The sequence below is a fragment of the Pyrgilauda ruficollis genome, unplaced genomic scaffold (genome assembly GCF_017590135.1).
Source record: "Pyrgilauda ruficollis isolate IOZ18807 unplaced genomic scaffold, ASM1759013v1 scaffold40, whole genome shotgun sequence".
Classification (NCBI taxonomy): Eukaryota; Metazoa; Chordata; class Aves; order Passeriformes; family Passeridae; genus Pyrgilauda; species Pyrgilauda ruficollis.
The window spans coordinates 9616320-9632224 of NW_024525490.1; the positions used below are offsets into that span (position 1 = coordinate 9616320).

Genomic DNA, 15905 nt, shown 5'->3' on the forward strand with positions numbered 1-15905 from the left:
CAGAGTTTACTATTACTTGGTGTCTGCTGGCAGCTTGGTAAGTTTTTTTTAAGGGAAAGATTTCATGTTTTTATTGTACTGAAGACATAAATAATAAGTTCTTGAACTTTGACAAGATCTGTTTAGGTTTTCTCCTTGCTGCTTTCAGGCAGAGCATTTTTTTCTGCATTCATCTTTATTCTCTCTGATCTAGATGCCCAGCATCTTGCTGTTAGAATAAAGGAAAAGGTTTCCATTATTTTAGGTTTCTAATGTCTAATTAACCATGTTATAAAAGGCTGATTGAGAAAATGTCACTTGTGAGGCAGTCAGTTAAATTTAATTACTTTCAGTGTGTAGGTATTGCCAGATGTAGCTCCAATAAACTCCAGGAAGTGCTGCTGCTCTTTAATTTACCAAGATTTACTTTCTTAAAGCTTTCAGATGTGAACAAAAAATGCTATTTAGATTCAGATCTCAAAGTTATCTTCTTCAGGTTAGTATCTGTGTACACTGAATTCTGTTTTATCTAAGAACAAGGTTAGCTGGAGAAGTTTAAAGAGTGATAAAAAGCAAAAGTTGCCATATTCAAAACATTAACTGTATGTAATTAACTGGAATGCCACTCCATGAACATGTTGTAAGTAACAGGGTTAGGTTTATACTGAGCATTAAAAGCAACTTCACTGCTTAAAGTCACAAACTGGAAAGATGCTGTCTTGAAAGCACAAATGCTGTCTGTACATCACTATGGTGTTAGCCGAAGTTCCTTCATGTCCTTAGCAGCCTTTGTGTATTATTTAACAATGTACTATTTTTAATTATTAAAAACAACAAAAAAAAAAAAAAAAAAAAAACCACAAACCCAGCTGGACTACACTAGACATTGAGGGGAAAACGGGTTCCTGCAGCGCTAAACTCTTCACGGCATCGAAGAAAGAAGACGTCTTTGCTCGACGTCTTTGCTCCACGTTTGCCTAGGGGTTGAGAGAAGAGTTACAGCGTATGTCTCATCTCTGTGAGCCCGTAGCTGCCTTCATCGGCACCGTGGCTCCCAGGCGCCGTTCGCCTCTGCTTGCGGGAGCCGGGGAGCAGCGCAGGGCCACGGGGGGATCGAGAGGCGCTGAAGCCGCCCTGCTCGGGGGATCGAGAGGCCGCTGAAGCCGCCCTGCTCGGGACCGCGTTCGCCGCCTGCCCCCGGCTGTACTCGCCGCCGCCTTGGGCGCCTGCGCGGCGGCGCTGCCCGCCCCGCACGGCTCCGTCCTGGCCATGGCTCTGCGGTTGCTGCGCGGCGCGCCCGGGGCAGCGAGTAAGAGGCGGGCGGAGGGCGGGAGGGCCCGGGTTGTGCCGCGGGGGGCTCCCCGGCTCCCCTGCCCTTCCTCCCGCAGCGACTGACGAGCGAGGGGCCGGGGCGGGCGCCGCCCGGGGCTGCTGGCGCTGGGGGGGCTGGAGAGCGCCCAAGATGGCGGCGGGTGAGGAGCGTGGCACGCCCCGCCTTCTCAGCCCGCGGGGCCCGGGGGCTTTCACTGCTCTCCCCACAGCTTCCGTGGCCCTGCGGTTTCCTTGCTCTTAACCCCTTCCCTCTCGCCCTTTCGATATTAGTAGTCCCGCCTGTACTGTAAACCTGCTGCTGTCGGGCAACTCTGTTATTACGGAGGTTTTCTTGCCTTGTCATTGCTTCGTACTTCTTAAGGGCAGTGAAATGTTAAACAGTGATGTAACATTTGGAGAACAGCTGGAGGAAGCATGCTGTGGACCTGGAAGTTGCTGGTCCGTTCCCTTCACCTGAGGAAATTCAGCTGGTTTGTTTATAGAGAAGTGAGGTAGATTGGATAACAGCCTGTCCCACAGGCCTCAGCTTGGGCTGTTTGTTGGGTGCTTCCCTCTCCTCAAAAGCTGAGGTTCTGTGCTGCTATTGATGCAATACACTTAAACAAACCTGTATGTTAATGGAGGAGCTGTTAAAATTTTTTCTTAGATGTTTGTGCTCTATTTGGCTGTCAGATTCATGGCAAGATGTGGCTAATGCTCTAATCCTCTGAGCATTCCGATGTGTGCCCAAATCCCACTGCATGGATGGCTTTGTTAGAATAAATCACATGCTGTGGTCCACTTCAAAAGATAGAATATTGCAGCACAGCAACTTTAAAGAATTGGGATTTTCAACTGCAAGTTCAGTTATATCATTAATAAACTGTAGGGTATTGTGACACTGTGTAAAAGAGGAGGGAATCAGTTTGTACAACGTGGTTTACTAATGTTGATAGTTCATCTCATCTTTTTCAGAGATGTTTAATGTTGAACTTTTGTCACCTCTCTGTCGAGTGTATTTTGGTCAAGAATATCAAGTAAATCTACCAAGGAAAATGGGGTTTGCCTCTTTTCTAGTGACTGAGATAATAAATTTTATACTGGCACCTTGATCTGATTTTTATTTTAATTTGGACTAGAATACCTGCTATAATTTAATTTTCTTGCTAGCTTTTCGATTCTATCTTACTGAAGAATGACAAGAAGCTTGGCAGGAGTAGAAAGACCCAATATTTGCAGCAGATTGGATCCTTTACTGCTGTTAGTTTGTTATGCCATGCTTTACTCCTTCGGGGCATTGGCAGCAGTTGGCAGACATAATACAGTTTATGTGACTGCAGGGTTTGATATTAAAGATGTGGTATTTTGAAATGAATGAATATGCTGATTCTGGGAATACAAGTGGTTTACTAGTTGGTGTATATTAAAGTGAGTCAAATTGACAGTACTTGACAAGGCTTCCCGATTCAATCTCCTTAGGAAAGCAGAATAATATTTCTTTCAGGTACTTTGCACCCAGCTGATACAGGGAGGATTTCTGTTTGAATCTTGCTTCTTAAGAAATGTCAGAACTGCTTTAGGTATCTGTCCACAGTCAAAATATTTTTAGTGGATAGTTTATGCTTATTCTGAACATTTACATTTGGCTTTTTTAACCAAAATGTTAGTAGGAGTTTAAAGGAAAAAAAAGTTAATGCTTTTAATGATAGCATTTGTATGCAGTTACATAATTGAACTTAAACATGCTCAAAGTTTTTCCTGCTTTTGACTACCAGCTGAATTATTTTACCATCCTAAGGGAAACCCAGCTATCTTCTGCCGACATTCTGGAAAACCTGTTACTAAGGGAACATTTTGTTTTTTTAAACTATCCTTTGGGAAAGCAGAAGCTTTTTCTGACTAAAAAGCTGCTGGAAATGAGCCAAGATATGGAAATCAGCAGGTTTCTTGGGGGAGGTTAGGATTTCTCCTGGAAAACAGACCGTACTGGTCTATGCTAGCATAATTACTGTTTAAGAGTCTAAAATACAAGAAAGTAACAGCAAAGATAAGTTCAAGCAGTTTAAAATACACTGTTAGTGTGAACTGAGTTATACAACTAACACAATTTTGCCTACTTCTGTTTCCAGAGCCAAAAATAATTATCTGTGCTGATTTCTTAGGTGTTCATGAGTTGCATGTTAAGTAATTTTTAAGAGTTTGTTTTCCTGCCTTCCTCTCCCTCATCCCTCAAGTAGTTTTTTTTCAGAGGTGCTCTGGACAGTCGCAGCATTACTCAGTGTTAAACTCCCACATTTATGCTACACATGTCCATTTGCTTGATAGAGTCATCACTTCTTTGCCACTCACGAAGCAGCTCCAGCTCTAAGCAAGGAGGAAGATCTGAAACTGCTAAGCAGCCACTAAAGAAACCAAAGTTACCAGTGGGGAGGTTTGATGAACCAGAAGAGTCCAGTATGGAGAGGGAACCCCTGGAAAGTAAGTAGTGTTTTACAAAATTGGAAGCTGTGTTTTAAAGGCAAGACTGCAATGTGCTGACGTCAGTTTAAGACAGTGACAGACATTCAGCACTCTTTAGAATCATTTTCTAAGCTTACTGGTTCTGAAAAACAAACCAGAGGCAGGGCGGTGGAGCAAATGGTGCACCAGAGGGGAAGAACCTTCAGAACAACTGTGCTCAAACCTTGTAACAAGTCTCACAGAAAACCTGGGCTTCCTCTGCTCTTGAAGATAAGCAAATTTGCCTAGGTGTCCTGACTTAGTACCAGCCCTGCCTTTAGCAGGGGTACCTTCCTCTAAAACAGGCTGCTCAAAGCCCAGTCCAGCCTGGCCTTGAACATTTCCAGGGATGGGGCATCCACAGCTTCTCTGAACAACTTGTTGCAGTGCCTCACCATCCTCACAGTAAAGAATTTCTTCCTAATAGCTAACCTATAACCTACCCTCTTTTATTTTAAAGCCAGTCTCCCTTGTCCTGTCACTACCTGCCCTTGTTAAAAGTCCCTCTCCAACTTTTTTACAGGCCCTCTTCAGGTACTGGAAGGCTTCTAAAAGGTCTTCCCAGAGTCTTCTCTTCTGCAGGCTGAAGAACCCCAATTGTCTCAGTCTTCTCTCAGTCTGTCTTAATAGGAGAGGTACACCAGTCCTGTGATTGTCTTAGTGGCCTTCTCTGGACTTGTTCCAACAGGTCCACCTCTTTTTTTGTGTTGGGAACTTCACAGCTGAACACAGTACTCTGGGTGGGGTTTGGGTTTTTTTGTGGTTTTTTTTTTAAAAAACAAGTATTTATGATAAAAGAACTTTCAAAGAGGCAATGCAAAGAATAACTTTTAACTATTTGCGGCAAATTAAACACAAGCTGCTTCTACCCAACATTTTTATGAATTAAGCATTAACCAGTTGTTGATGGAATATTTTCTTCTCATACTTCTATATACAGAATATATTCTGCCTTACCATGTATATAGGAAGTCAAGTCTGAAAGCACTAACATCCTGAGGAGAAGAAATGCAGACTGATCTATAGTCTCCAAAAGGAAGGCAGCAGAGTGCCATTGGAAGCAGAATTTCCTTCATCTGTAGACAGTACTTCATGAAATCCTACAAACACATTAATGTGCCCTTCTGTACAGTGGTAATTGCTTCAATTCTTGGGATGTAGCCTTGGATAAACTTGGATAAAGTAATTTTCCAGAACTGGATGTGATACTGTCTCACAAGAGCAGTGCCACTCACTTCCAAAAAACTGAAAGGTGGCGTGGCTGTCACATCTGTCAGGGGCTCCATATTCAACATCCAGGCAAGCCAGTGCCATGCATAGTTCAGTCCATGGGGATGTGCCCCTGGGGTTGTGCCCCTTCTTTAATTCCATAAGGCCTGCAGAGTTGAATGATAGCAGCATAAAGATTAATTATTCCTTACATTCATTTAAGAAACTAATCATGTTCTTCCACCTTAGAATCCTAATTTCATATCCAAAATCCTCAGATACTCTTTCACAGAAGTCCCCTCTTTTCATACAGGCTAAAATGGCACTTTTTTGTGCAGCAGAACTGAAAAAAGGAGCAGAACTCTCCTACTTGAGAGTGTATTACCCAGAGGCCACCACAGCCATTGGGAAAGCTGCATCACGGTGAAGAGCTGCTTCTGCTTCTCCTTCTTTCACAAATTTCTCTGCAAGTTTGTCATTGTATTGTTGTATTATTCTTGTATTATAGAATCATCTCCATGCAATTTCAGATTGTGGCTCACTTGAGAAAAAACTCACAGTTGGAGTTGCTGTGTAAGCAGCTGTTTAATTCTCATCTTTTTATTCCCAGGAAAATCAATGCCATCACTGCTTAGTTTAAAACATGCATAATCAATATATTTTGTTATTTGCTTAGGTGTTCCAGGTTTGGAGCAAGACTCAAGGTCTCTTTAGTTGCACCTGTATTTTTTACGGGTAACACTAGCAATAGTTTGCATACTGCCTGTTGTATTACTAGGAAAAAGCTAAGAGTTGAAGCTGGATTTAGAATTTACACTGCTCTGTAGCTGTCATGGAGAAATCTTTTGAACATCTGCATCCACTGTCAGCATATGAGTAGTGCTTTGATGTTGACATGTACAAAATAATATCAGGTGCATTCACACCCCTTGTACTGCCAGAGGTGCTCAGATACTGATGCTTCTTTTCCTGGTTGGCATCAGTTATGAAACAGGTATCCCACTGTGTCATCCTGTATAGCCTGTAGCTGTATGAGTTTCCTCCCTCAAATTTCTTTTTGTCTGCTGTCCAGAATTTCTGTTGTTGTCTTTTCTCATTTTCAGCTTTACATCTCATTACCTGTGTTGCCCACCCAGGCTGAGTTAGGGATATGACTGGGGGACTCCCACATTAGGTGTATATGTGGGAAGCTCTGGAGAATCAGTGTGGCAAGGGGCATGTGGGGCACTGTGAGTTTCTGGGAGCCCTGCAGTCTAGCATAGGATGAGACTCAGCCAAGAATGGTGCTATGCCACAAGTACTTTGTGGCTTGATGGCCTGAGTTAACTATTCTTAGGAGATGGCCCTGAGTAAAGGTGCACTGAGTAGTGTAAGAATGTTGGCTGAGGTACAGAAGGCTCTGTGGTGTTTAAGAAAGTGGCATGAGCTGGCAGTGTGCTTCCCTTTTGTAGCAGAGTAGGGCGTTGGATGAAAAGCTGAACATGATCTGGCAGTGTCATTGCAGCCCAGAAAACCACGTCCTGGACTGCATCAAAAGCAGCGGGGCCAGCTGGTCAGGGGAGGCGATTCTCCCCCTCTGCCCTCATGAGACCCTACCTGGAGTGCTGCATCCAGCTGTGCAGTCCTCAGCACAAGAAAGGCATGGACCTGTTTGAATGGGTCCAGAGGAGGGACATAAAGATCATCAAAGGGCTAGAGCATCTCTCTTGCCAGGACAGGCTGAGAGCTGGGGTTGCTCAGCCTGAAGAAGAGAAGGCTTTGGGAAAATCTAATTGTGGCCTTCTGATGTCTAAAGGGCGTTCAGTACCTTAAGGGGTGTATAAAATGTAGGGAAGGAGTTTTTGTACAAGCAGATAGTGACAGGATGAGGGGCAGTGGTTCTAAACTGAAGGAAGGCAGGCTTGGATTAGATGTTAGGAAGAAACTCTTTACACTGAGGGTGGTGAACCATTAGAACAGGCTGCCCAGGGAACCTGTGGGTGCCCCATTCCTGGAAGTGTTCAAGGTTAGGTTGGATGGGTCAGCCATCCAACTTGGATGTTTTAAGTACAAGACTAACAAAATCTTGACTAAAATTCAAGCTAAAATTAAAACAGAGTACTTAAAATTAGAGAGGTAAACAGCAAGTAATACCTGGGGTTTTAGATTTCTTGAACATAAGTACAGTGTACCTGAATGACTGAAGTTCTGACTTGAGAAGCTGTGGTGCTTTAATGCCTCTGGACATTCAGTTGCTTCTTTATTTGCATAATAAATAGTATAATATTATATCTATATTTGTATCTAGACATAAATAATATATATGATAATATATATTGCAGTCAAAACCTGAAATTATTTTGTAGGGCTCTTGTAGGGCTCTGGGGAATATTTAGCTCAATGTTGCCTGTCAAAACAAAAAAGAATTTATTTTGTCTTTGAAAATGAAACTAAAAGGAAAACATCATAAATGATAACATCTTTATATTTGTCAACATTATAGAAATTTTAATGACCTTTACCTGTTATTTTAGAATTCCCGGATGGAATCAATCCTACTACAAAAGAGAGGGGTGGACCCAGAGGGCCTGAACCTACACGTTTTGGAGACTGGGAAAGAAAAGGACGTTGTATAGATTTCTAATATTTAAATGTCTGTATTGCTAATAAAATATTTGAGGTTGCTAAAAAATATAATGTACAGAAAAAAAGTCTCACCTGGATTTGTCGTGAAGCTTATTGTTTCTGTCATGCCACCACATTCTGTCATGTGATGAATTTTCTTAATAATGCAATGTAATTAAACACAGTGCTGCAGCTCAGATTATGGAGCTGTTAGTGGCTCAATGTCTGCCTGATCTTTAATACTATTTACACTGTGCAAGTATAAATGCAAGTGTAGTGGTGTGAAATTGGTAGTCAGGAGCTTATTGAGATATATAAGGACTTGTATTTCTTAATGTATGTAAAGATTTATGTGGTGGTGTAAAATTGTTGAAAGAACTTTGCATTTCATGAACCTGAACACCATTCATCAAAGGTAGAACCAACTCTGAGATTAGTGGGTTACTGATTTCATACAGTGGTTCCCTGGTAAAAGCCCCTTTACTCAAGAGCTTTCCCTCTGTCCCTATTGCAGTGGGTTGGGTGTTTTTTCCTGTTCCTGTAGGGAAGGGACAGTCTTATCTCTGAATGAGGACTGTAAGTAGCACAATGGAAATGGAGACTTAAATTTTGGAGAGGGTCAGCTCTTGATTGCAAGTAGTGTTGAGGTGCTCTATTTGCAATTCTAGAATGCTGGCCTTTATCACCTGTCTTCATGCTACTTGCATTATCTTTTCTTTTGTAAGTGGAGGTGCCCTTTTGCACATGGGCTAAATGCTGCTTGGGAAAAATACAGCATTACTGTCTGAAACCTTATGTTCAAAGGGGACACATTCCATTAGGTAATCTAATATTGCAGGTCTTAAAACTAAGTTATCTGGCATCAAACTAAATATCTTCCAGTCAGACTGAGCTCAGTTCTTGATTCAAGAATTTGCCTAGTCGTAAGTACTGTAGTGGAGTAATAGTAGAGTGTAAATATACCACTTGTGTGGTTACTTACTAATGAGAGTAAGTTGTCACTATTGAAATGTGAACATGTGCTCTCTTTCTGTGCAAGTTCTTTTTGGTAGCCTGAACAAATGGATTTTCTCTAGTCACAGAATTAGAAAAAGGTGTAGGCTTTGCCCAGCTTTGCCTTTGCATGGTTTAACTTAACTCGAACATTAAAGTGTGTTGGTCTTGTCACAAATCTGAGTAGCCTCCCCTAAGCTCACTTGACTGGCAGCCAGTGGGGGAGCTCCTTGTTGAAATGTGACAGTTTGTATATCCAGATGTGTACCTGTATGTGTATCTGTATGTTAGAGACATAGTCTTGCTCTAGTTGTGAGTTTGGATGTTTGTCTCACTGTGATGATGCCCTACAAAAGTACTGAACCTATTCAGTTACAGGTTTATCAACCAAATATCTCACAGACAAGAAAAATGAGATTAATGAAAGCCTGTTTCTCATGAAAGGTGTTAATTAGTGGTAATTTGGAACCTTTCAATTCTGCAGCATGGCTTGGATATTGGAAAATTGGTTTGTATTTATATGTGATTGATTCTGGTTTCCCTTCTGTATAGTGACAGATCTTTTAAAAATCTGTTGACATTTTCAGTTACCTAAAGATAGGCTGGGTCAGCTGTCTTTTATTCGTTAATTATTTCTAGTGATGTTTTGCCTTTTCAGTTGCTGGTATATTGGAAAATACTTTCTCACACAACACATCACCTTTTCAAATAGGAAGTGGAAATTTTAGTTGGAAGCTTGTGCCTTTTCTGCATCATTATTAATAGGCTTAATATCTTAATCTGCAAAGAAGCAGTAAAATACTGCAGTTATTTTATTTTTTAATTCTTAGTCTTTGTCATGGATTGTTGCATTACTTCATTATCTTCTCATACCAGGTTTTACCCTTCCCAGCACACACTCCATGAATGTTTACGTAGTTGCACTTCTTGGCATTCCTGATTTTCAAATCTAATTAGTTTCCTCAGTTCTGACTGCAGGTGCATTCCTCCCTGGGTGCAGACTTACACTTTGATACAGCATAAGAAGAACTGGTCTCACATTTCCATAATTTTCCTTACATCTCAGTTGCTTACCTTCATTCTCCCTCAGCTTTGTGATTACGGGCTGACCCAAGTGCTGCCCAGGTTGCTGCTGCTTTCATGCAGGTGATGACTGCTGCTGTCAGAGCTCAGGCAGCTCCTAGACACTCCATGCCCAGTATCCAAGATGTACCTGGATTTTGAAGATGATTTTGAGAGTGCTAGCATCTTACCAGTAGGACAGAGTATCTCATAAAGGCAGGGATTTTGCTTTCCTGCAAAAATCAGAATCACAGATAATTTAGGTTGAAAGAGATCTCTAAGATCACCAAGTCCAACCGCTGCCAAGTCTGCCACTAAATCATGTTCTGAGTGCCACATCTACACATCTTTTAAATACTCCAGGGATGGTGACTCAGCTGCTTCCCTGGGCAGTCTTTTTTAAGCTTGACAGCCCTTTTGTTGAAGACTTTTTTTTCCTAAAATAAAAAGGCTGTTTTTAACCCATGTTATAAATGGCTAAAAAGGAATTGGTGCATGGGAAATAGAGGATACCCCTTCAGTCTTGAGCAACTTCAAGCCTTTTTACCGCCTTCCAGGCTGGTGCTGGTAACCAAATATTTGCTTAACTTGTTTATGGAATGTGTCAATAAGACATAGGAAACTGAACATATAAGCAAAATAATATGTAAGAGTCAAAGTGTGAATGTCAAGGGGCCCTCTTACCTTGTCTGGCAATCTGGCATTTACCAAAATGAGGAGCCCTGGGCTGCAGTAACAGTTAAGCACAAAATTCTATGGTGCTGCAAAATCTCTCGTGGTACCTGTCAAAAGTCATCAGGGACTGAATGTAATAAATGACACAATGATATTATAGGGTACAAACAATAATTTCTCTTTGTTTTCTTGCAGTGCCAGCAGTTAGGAAAGCAGCACTTCAGCACTTTTTCGGAGCGGTCTTCCTGCTCTTCCCAGATAATTACTATTAGCAATTTACTGGAATTTAGCATTAGGGTAAGAAAATGGCTTGGGGCATTAGCTATTAGATCAGCCATAGATACGGTTTTATCATGAATACTGATTGATTTTTTTTAGCTCTTTTTGTTAGTATAAACAGTGAAGAGCAGCAGGGGCTGTATCCTAACATTTTCTGTTAACTTTCTTTGAAACAAAGGAAAATTGTTCCCTGTGTGTAAGCAAATTCTTGCAGTATTGCAGGATGCTTGCTGCTCTGTTTTGTTTAATAAAAATCTGTATGTTGTGTTTCTGCAGTAGGTTTTCTCTTTTAAACTTGTTTCTGCTACTTGGCATAGATGCATTTGGTACATTATTAAAATTATGAAGCCCTTATTATTTGAAGGAATTGTACCATAATTACTCTATTTCAAAATACATGAAGTTTCAATTTACAGTTAAATATTTGCTATATATTGCCTTGTTTAGAAAGTATGTATTTCAGTGTTGATTTTATTAAATTGAAACACAGGATGCATAATAGAATCACAGTAAAATTACCTGTGATGGTAGCGTATGTTTGTAAAGCACCACAGACTGTTGTTATAAATCTTTACTACATTTTCAGTTGACTGCAATAAATGATGACAAATTCCAGTGGTCTGTAGTGACAGATAAATTAAATGCCTTTTTATGACCCTTATTTTGGTATTCTTATTGAAAAAGCACCACACCATCTTGTTCTGAAATGTCAGGAAAAGGAGGAAAACAGCATTCATTTCTAAGAGAAGCAGTTTTGGTAGTTCTGTCTTTTTGTAATTGTTCATGAGTATCAAGGTATAACATGGTATCAGATATATCAGAACATAAGGAAATGGTTTGAAATGTGTTTCCATGTGCTGATGGAGATCAAAACCATGCACATTAGTGGTCACTTTCTTGCTTTTGTAAAATGCAATATAAAATACCTTTGCTTAGCTGGTGGTCAGTGTTTCATACCAGACCAGCTGAGATGTGCAGGCTACATTCTAATGTGAGTATAGCTGTGCTCCCTCTTCCAGCTCCAAAACTGCTGCTTGTTTAGGGGTAGTCATGTGTAATCTTCTAAAATACTTTTATTGCAGAAAGGGTGTCCCAGTAGAAGTTGAATCTTAGTTACAAGATGGCAAATCCTGAGAAAAGGGCGCTATTTAAAATGAGTGCTCCGAGGAGCGGAGCTAATGAAGTCCTGTTTCCTATGAATGTCTGACACCCCCTGCAGCTTGAGCATCTTTCCTCATGTTCCTGTGTTGATTGACATTATCTCCACTAGGCCAGGGGCATCTTTCTGCCCATCTTTTCTCCCTGAGAGGAGTTATTTGGACCTCTTTCCCAGCCTGATTCCACAGAGCTTTCAATAGCTTAATTCTCTTAATGTCTCTCCTTGACACCTTTTCAAAATAGGTTGGAGTTACTGACTTTTGAAGTGTGGGGGCAGTGCAGATATTGGCCTCCCATCCTTTGGAAAACAAGCTGCTGAATAACTCTGACCATATGTATTTTCTTCAGAAATACTCAGCATCTCTCTGCATTTTTTTGCTGTGAGAATGGAATTTTTTTCCCCTCAAATAGCATCAGAAGCGCCATTTAAAGCTTGCAGCAGGAAAGTCTTTGACATGCATTCTCCAGGCATTAAGTCTCCCAGTCAGCTACAGCCTTGTGCCTTTAAAAAAAAATCACATATCTTAATGTTGCCATTTTTAGGGTGAGAGTGTTCAAAGAAGCTTTTTAAGGTCCTTACTTAATACATTAATTTATATTAAAGCTGACGTACACAGCCCATCAAAACACAGCTGTAATTCTCAAATGTTAGCCTCTGACAAAAGTCAGGTGAGCTATGCAGTGGTGGTCAGGTTAATTCTAGAACAGATATTTAACTATAACTAACTTATTGTTTTAAACTTCAGTGACTTATGTAGCCATCTGTGCTTCCTTCCTAGTTGTAGTTCAGGGAGATACCTCTAAAAGGTAGTCTTGTCTCAGTGTGGGGAGAGTTTGTCTTTACAGGTGGTGAATGGGGGTGTTTTAAGGGCATCCTCCCTACTGACTTTAAAGGCTTCCTAAACAGCTGTCCTAAGTAAGATGCATTAGGTGTCAGTGCCCTGCTGGTGACAAGGGAAGCCAGGGTGTCCCTGAACATGAGTGTGAACTACTCACTTCCTCAGAGGGGGAGGGCTGCAGTGAGGCAACAGGACCTGCAGTGCTTTTGCTGCCTGCACCCTTCCCAAACACTAGTGGCAGGGAAGGGGATGTCCAGGACCAGTTCTTAGACACCTTGTAAAAGGGAGTTACATTGTCTTAAAATGAGAGGAAAAAGGCTGTAGCTAGTTATTTAAATTCCTTCTGCCTATCCACCTCCCAAGAAAATGCCTACAGCATGATAACACTCAAAACTTATACTCAGGTGACAAGTATCTCAAACCTACAAATTAGCTGGGATGTTTTCCCTAATGTGGGTCAACCTAACAACTAAGCAGTCTTAGCTGATGTGCTGCTGAGAGGGACTTACCATGAAAATAAAACTGGCAGACTAGGAAAAAGTAATATATTTGCTCAGCAAACCTTTAGTCTGTGTGACTTCCTTGTGAGAGGCTAAAGAACAAAGGATGGTGTGTTTCCAGCTACCATTTGAAAGCTGGGGAAAATTTCACCATGTCTTAAAAGACAGACAAGCAAGTGTTGCTTAGCTCAGGGAGTATCCTGCTTTTGGTTTACATTTTACCCCAGAGTTTTCACTTACAAGTTCTGCAGCGTGTATGTGTGATCTCAAGCCAGATTTTTTCCCAGATGATTTTGTGAGACAGGTCTGCAGTAGCTGTTTGGTCTAGCAGACATACTGTTTCATTCTCCCAGGTTTTTTTTTTTTTTTTCAGCCTGATAATGACAGCTACAGCTCTCTTATTATTAAATTACATATTATTTAATTTCACTTTTACTTTTTGCCATCCTTGAAGTGTTTTTTTATAGGTTGTATCCCTTGTTTCTCTGTAGTATTAACAGGGCACATCATAACATTAATCTCAAATCACAAATCTCAAATCACAAATCTCAAATCACAAATCTCAAATCACAAATCTCAAATCACAAATCTCAAATCACAAATCTCAAATCACAAATCTGCTTTCTTTCTTTGAAGGAAATTGCTAATACGGGGGATTTTTGTATGTGAAGATCTTAGCTACAGTCAAGAAAAATAACTGGAAGTTCTCCAGTGGCATTTAACTCAAGTTTCAAATTTAAGTTCATTATTCTGTCAAAATCTAGCTTTTGTGGGAAGTCAAAGATGCAGAGAGGGAGAAGAATGTCTCTAAGAAGTAGCATCAGCCTTCCTGAAAGTTTAAAACTTTCAGGAGTTTAAACCCAAACACATTTCAAGGTCTTCTCTCTGAAGGTCACTTAGCTGTCAGGTTACGTTATTCAGCTTTTTTCAGAGCACATGGCTGTGGTCCAGTCTGTCCAGTCAGGACATTCTGGTATGTCAGGACAAGCTTTTATGGTTTCAAGTCTTAGTTTGCACAGAGAAGCACCATGCTAAAGTAGTACACATCTGACTGGTAGGTACATTGTAAGCTCACCTGTGAATGACGGCAGGCATCACAACCATCTCTGAAGTGGCAGAGAGAGTTGAGTAAAAGGGCTCAGAGAGCCAGGTGGTTACCTTCTGGTCCTATTATCATCTCCATTTGGAAGATAAAATGGAATTTATTAAGAACAGAAATCTCAAAAAGGTGTCTGTACCTGCTGCTGTTTCAGGAGATGTGCTGCATCCTCTTATCCCCTCAGGAAAATCTGTAGTGGGAGAGCAACTGTCAGAGAGAGGCTGAATGACACTGAACAGGTGCAGGAGGCAGCAAATGTGCATTTGGGCAGCTGACCACCAGATGGTCCTTCCTATAAAACTGTAGAGAACTGTGGATTATACTGGGTGTATCACAGAGGCCTGCTGGGCCCCACAAACCCTGCGTGAGGCAAAAAACCAGAATGCTCAGTGCAGGATTTGTGCAGTTACTGTGGTGCTTTGAAGGAAGACAGAAAGCAAAACAGCACAGGTATGCAAGGAAAGAAGTATTTTCATTTTGCTATGTTATTGAAATAAGGATGACTGGAGAATGAGGTGACCAGTAGTGTGCTGTGTTGTGGAGGGAAGGGGACGTGAAGCAGGAGTAGGCTTCTCCACATGAACTGCACCAGGCCTGGGCTTAAGCTGGGTCCTGGTTTCTGTTTCTGGAATCTTTCCTTCCATCCTTGTATGTCAAGGTCACTGTAACATCTAACTGATCATTCATTATAGCCTTTTTCTTATTGCAGCAAGTCCTGCAGTGCTGGTCTGGCTGGGATTCCTGCATTTCAGAAAACCCCAGCTGACCAAGGAAGCCCCTCAGCATGTCCATCAGCAGGTCCCTCCTTATGTACCTCCTTTAGCCCACAATGCTTTGAACCCTTGAATTGGCAGCTTGTGGAGGTAGGTGAATAGTTGTCCCTCACTAAGTAGAATGCCCCTGACCTGCAGTGCTGCTGCATACCTTTCATGTCTGGTCATCCGCAAAAAAATGGAAAACTGACTCATTTATTTTATACCATAATAGAAATTTCAGTTCTTAGTTCTTTTTTTGTGTTCTTCCATCTCTGCTCTGACATGATTCCAAGATTTTTTTCCTGTGACAGAAGTGTGTTTTTTCTTTCAGTTTACAGCAACAAAAAATGGTTATGTCCTTGCAGATTGTGGTGAAACAGGACTGATGGTAGGGCAGGATTTATGATGGTGCTGACATTAGTTTAGACCATAGTGACACTGGGAAACATAATGTTGGTTTGTTATCTCTGAGCAAAGGAAAGAAAGAACAATTCCTTCTGGCCTTTAGGGGAAAACTAATGTATTATGGAGCTTGCTTCATCATCTTGTGATTGCTGGGAGATAAATTTTAAGGTGGGAATCAGAAATTTGGCAAGAAATCCCTCTAACATTTTGAGCTGCCTCATCTGTAGAAAATTGTCATCCAGCCTAATTTGGGAATAGCAGCCCAAATTTCACTTTGTAGTCTGCAGAACCCTTTCTATCTGCAGTACTTCAACAGCCAGACACATATTTATAAAACTTCAGGAGTGATCTGGATGTCATAGTGTTCTGGACACACAACAAACATTTCCTTAAGCTTGTGACTTGCCCATTTTTAGTTTTGTTTTTTATAAGTTAGGCTGTCTCCAAGGAAGTTGCCTCCTCAGAAGCAATTTTAGCATGAATATGCTGCTTTTCTAAACTCAAGGACAAGAGACCTGGATTTACTGTAGATTCTGGG

At 41.2% G+C, this 15905-nt stretch overlaps 1 protein-coding gene across 2 annotated transcripts; it reads left to right on the top strand.

Annotated features, from left to right (window-relative positions):
- The first annotated feature begins 1143 nt into the window (after window positions 1–1143).
- On the top strand, window positions 1144–7824 carry SDHAF4 (succinate dehydrogenase complex assembly factor 4). 2 transcript variants are annotated; one of them, XM_041477461.1, is made up of 3 exons: window positions 1144–1288; window positions 3616–3768; window positions 7512–7824. In XM_041477461.1, the coding sequence occupies exons 1-3, from the start codon at window positions 1249–1251 to the stop codon at window positions 7619–7621; spliced, it is 303 nt and encodes a 100-aa protein (XP_041333395.1). In that variant the 5' UTR covers window positions 1144–1248; the 3' UTR covers window positions 7622–7824. The 2 variants fall into 2 exon arrangements, with proteins under 2 accessions (XP_041333395.1, XP_041333396.1); XM_041477462.1 differs by lacking the exon at window positions 1144–1288 and adding an exon at window positions 1304–1451.
- The last annotated feature ends 8081 nt before the right edge of the window (window positions 7825–15905 follow it).

Coding starts and splice junctions, on each gene's coding strand:
- SDHAF4 (XM_041477461.1), top strand. CDS start 1,249: ATGGCTCTGCGGTTGCTGCGCGGCGCGCCCGGGGCAGCGA. Junction 1,289..3,615: donor CGGCGCGCCCGGGGCAGCGA/GTAAGAGGCGGG, acceptor TTTGCTTGATAG/AGTCATCACTTCTTTGCCAC. Junction 3,769..7,511: donor GGAGAGGGAACCCCTGGAAA/GTAAGTAGTGTT, acceptor CTGTTATTTTAG/AATTCCCGGATGGAATCAAT.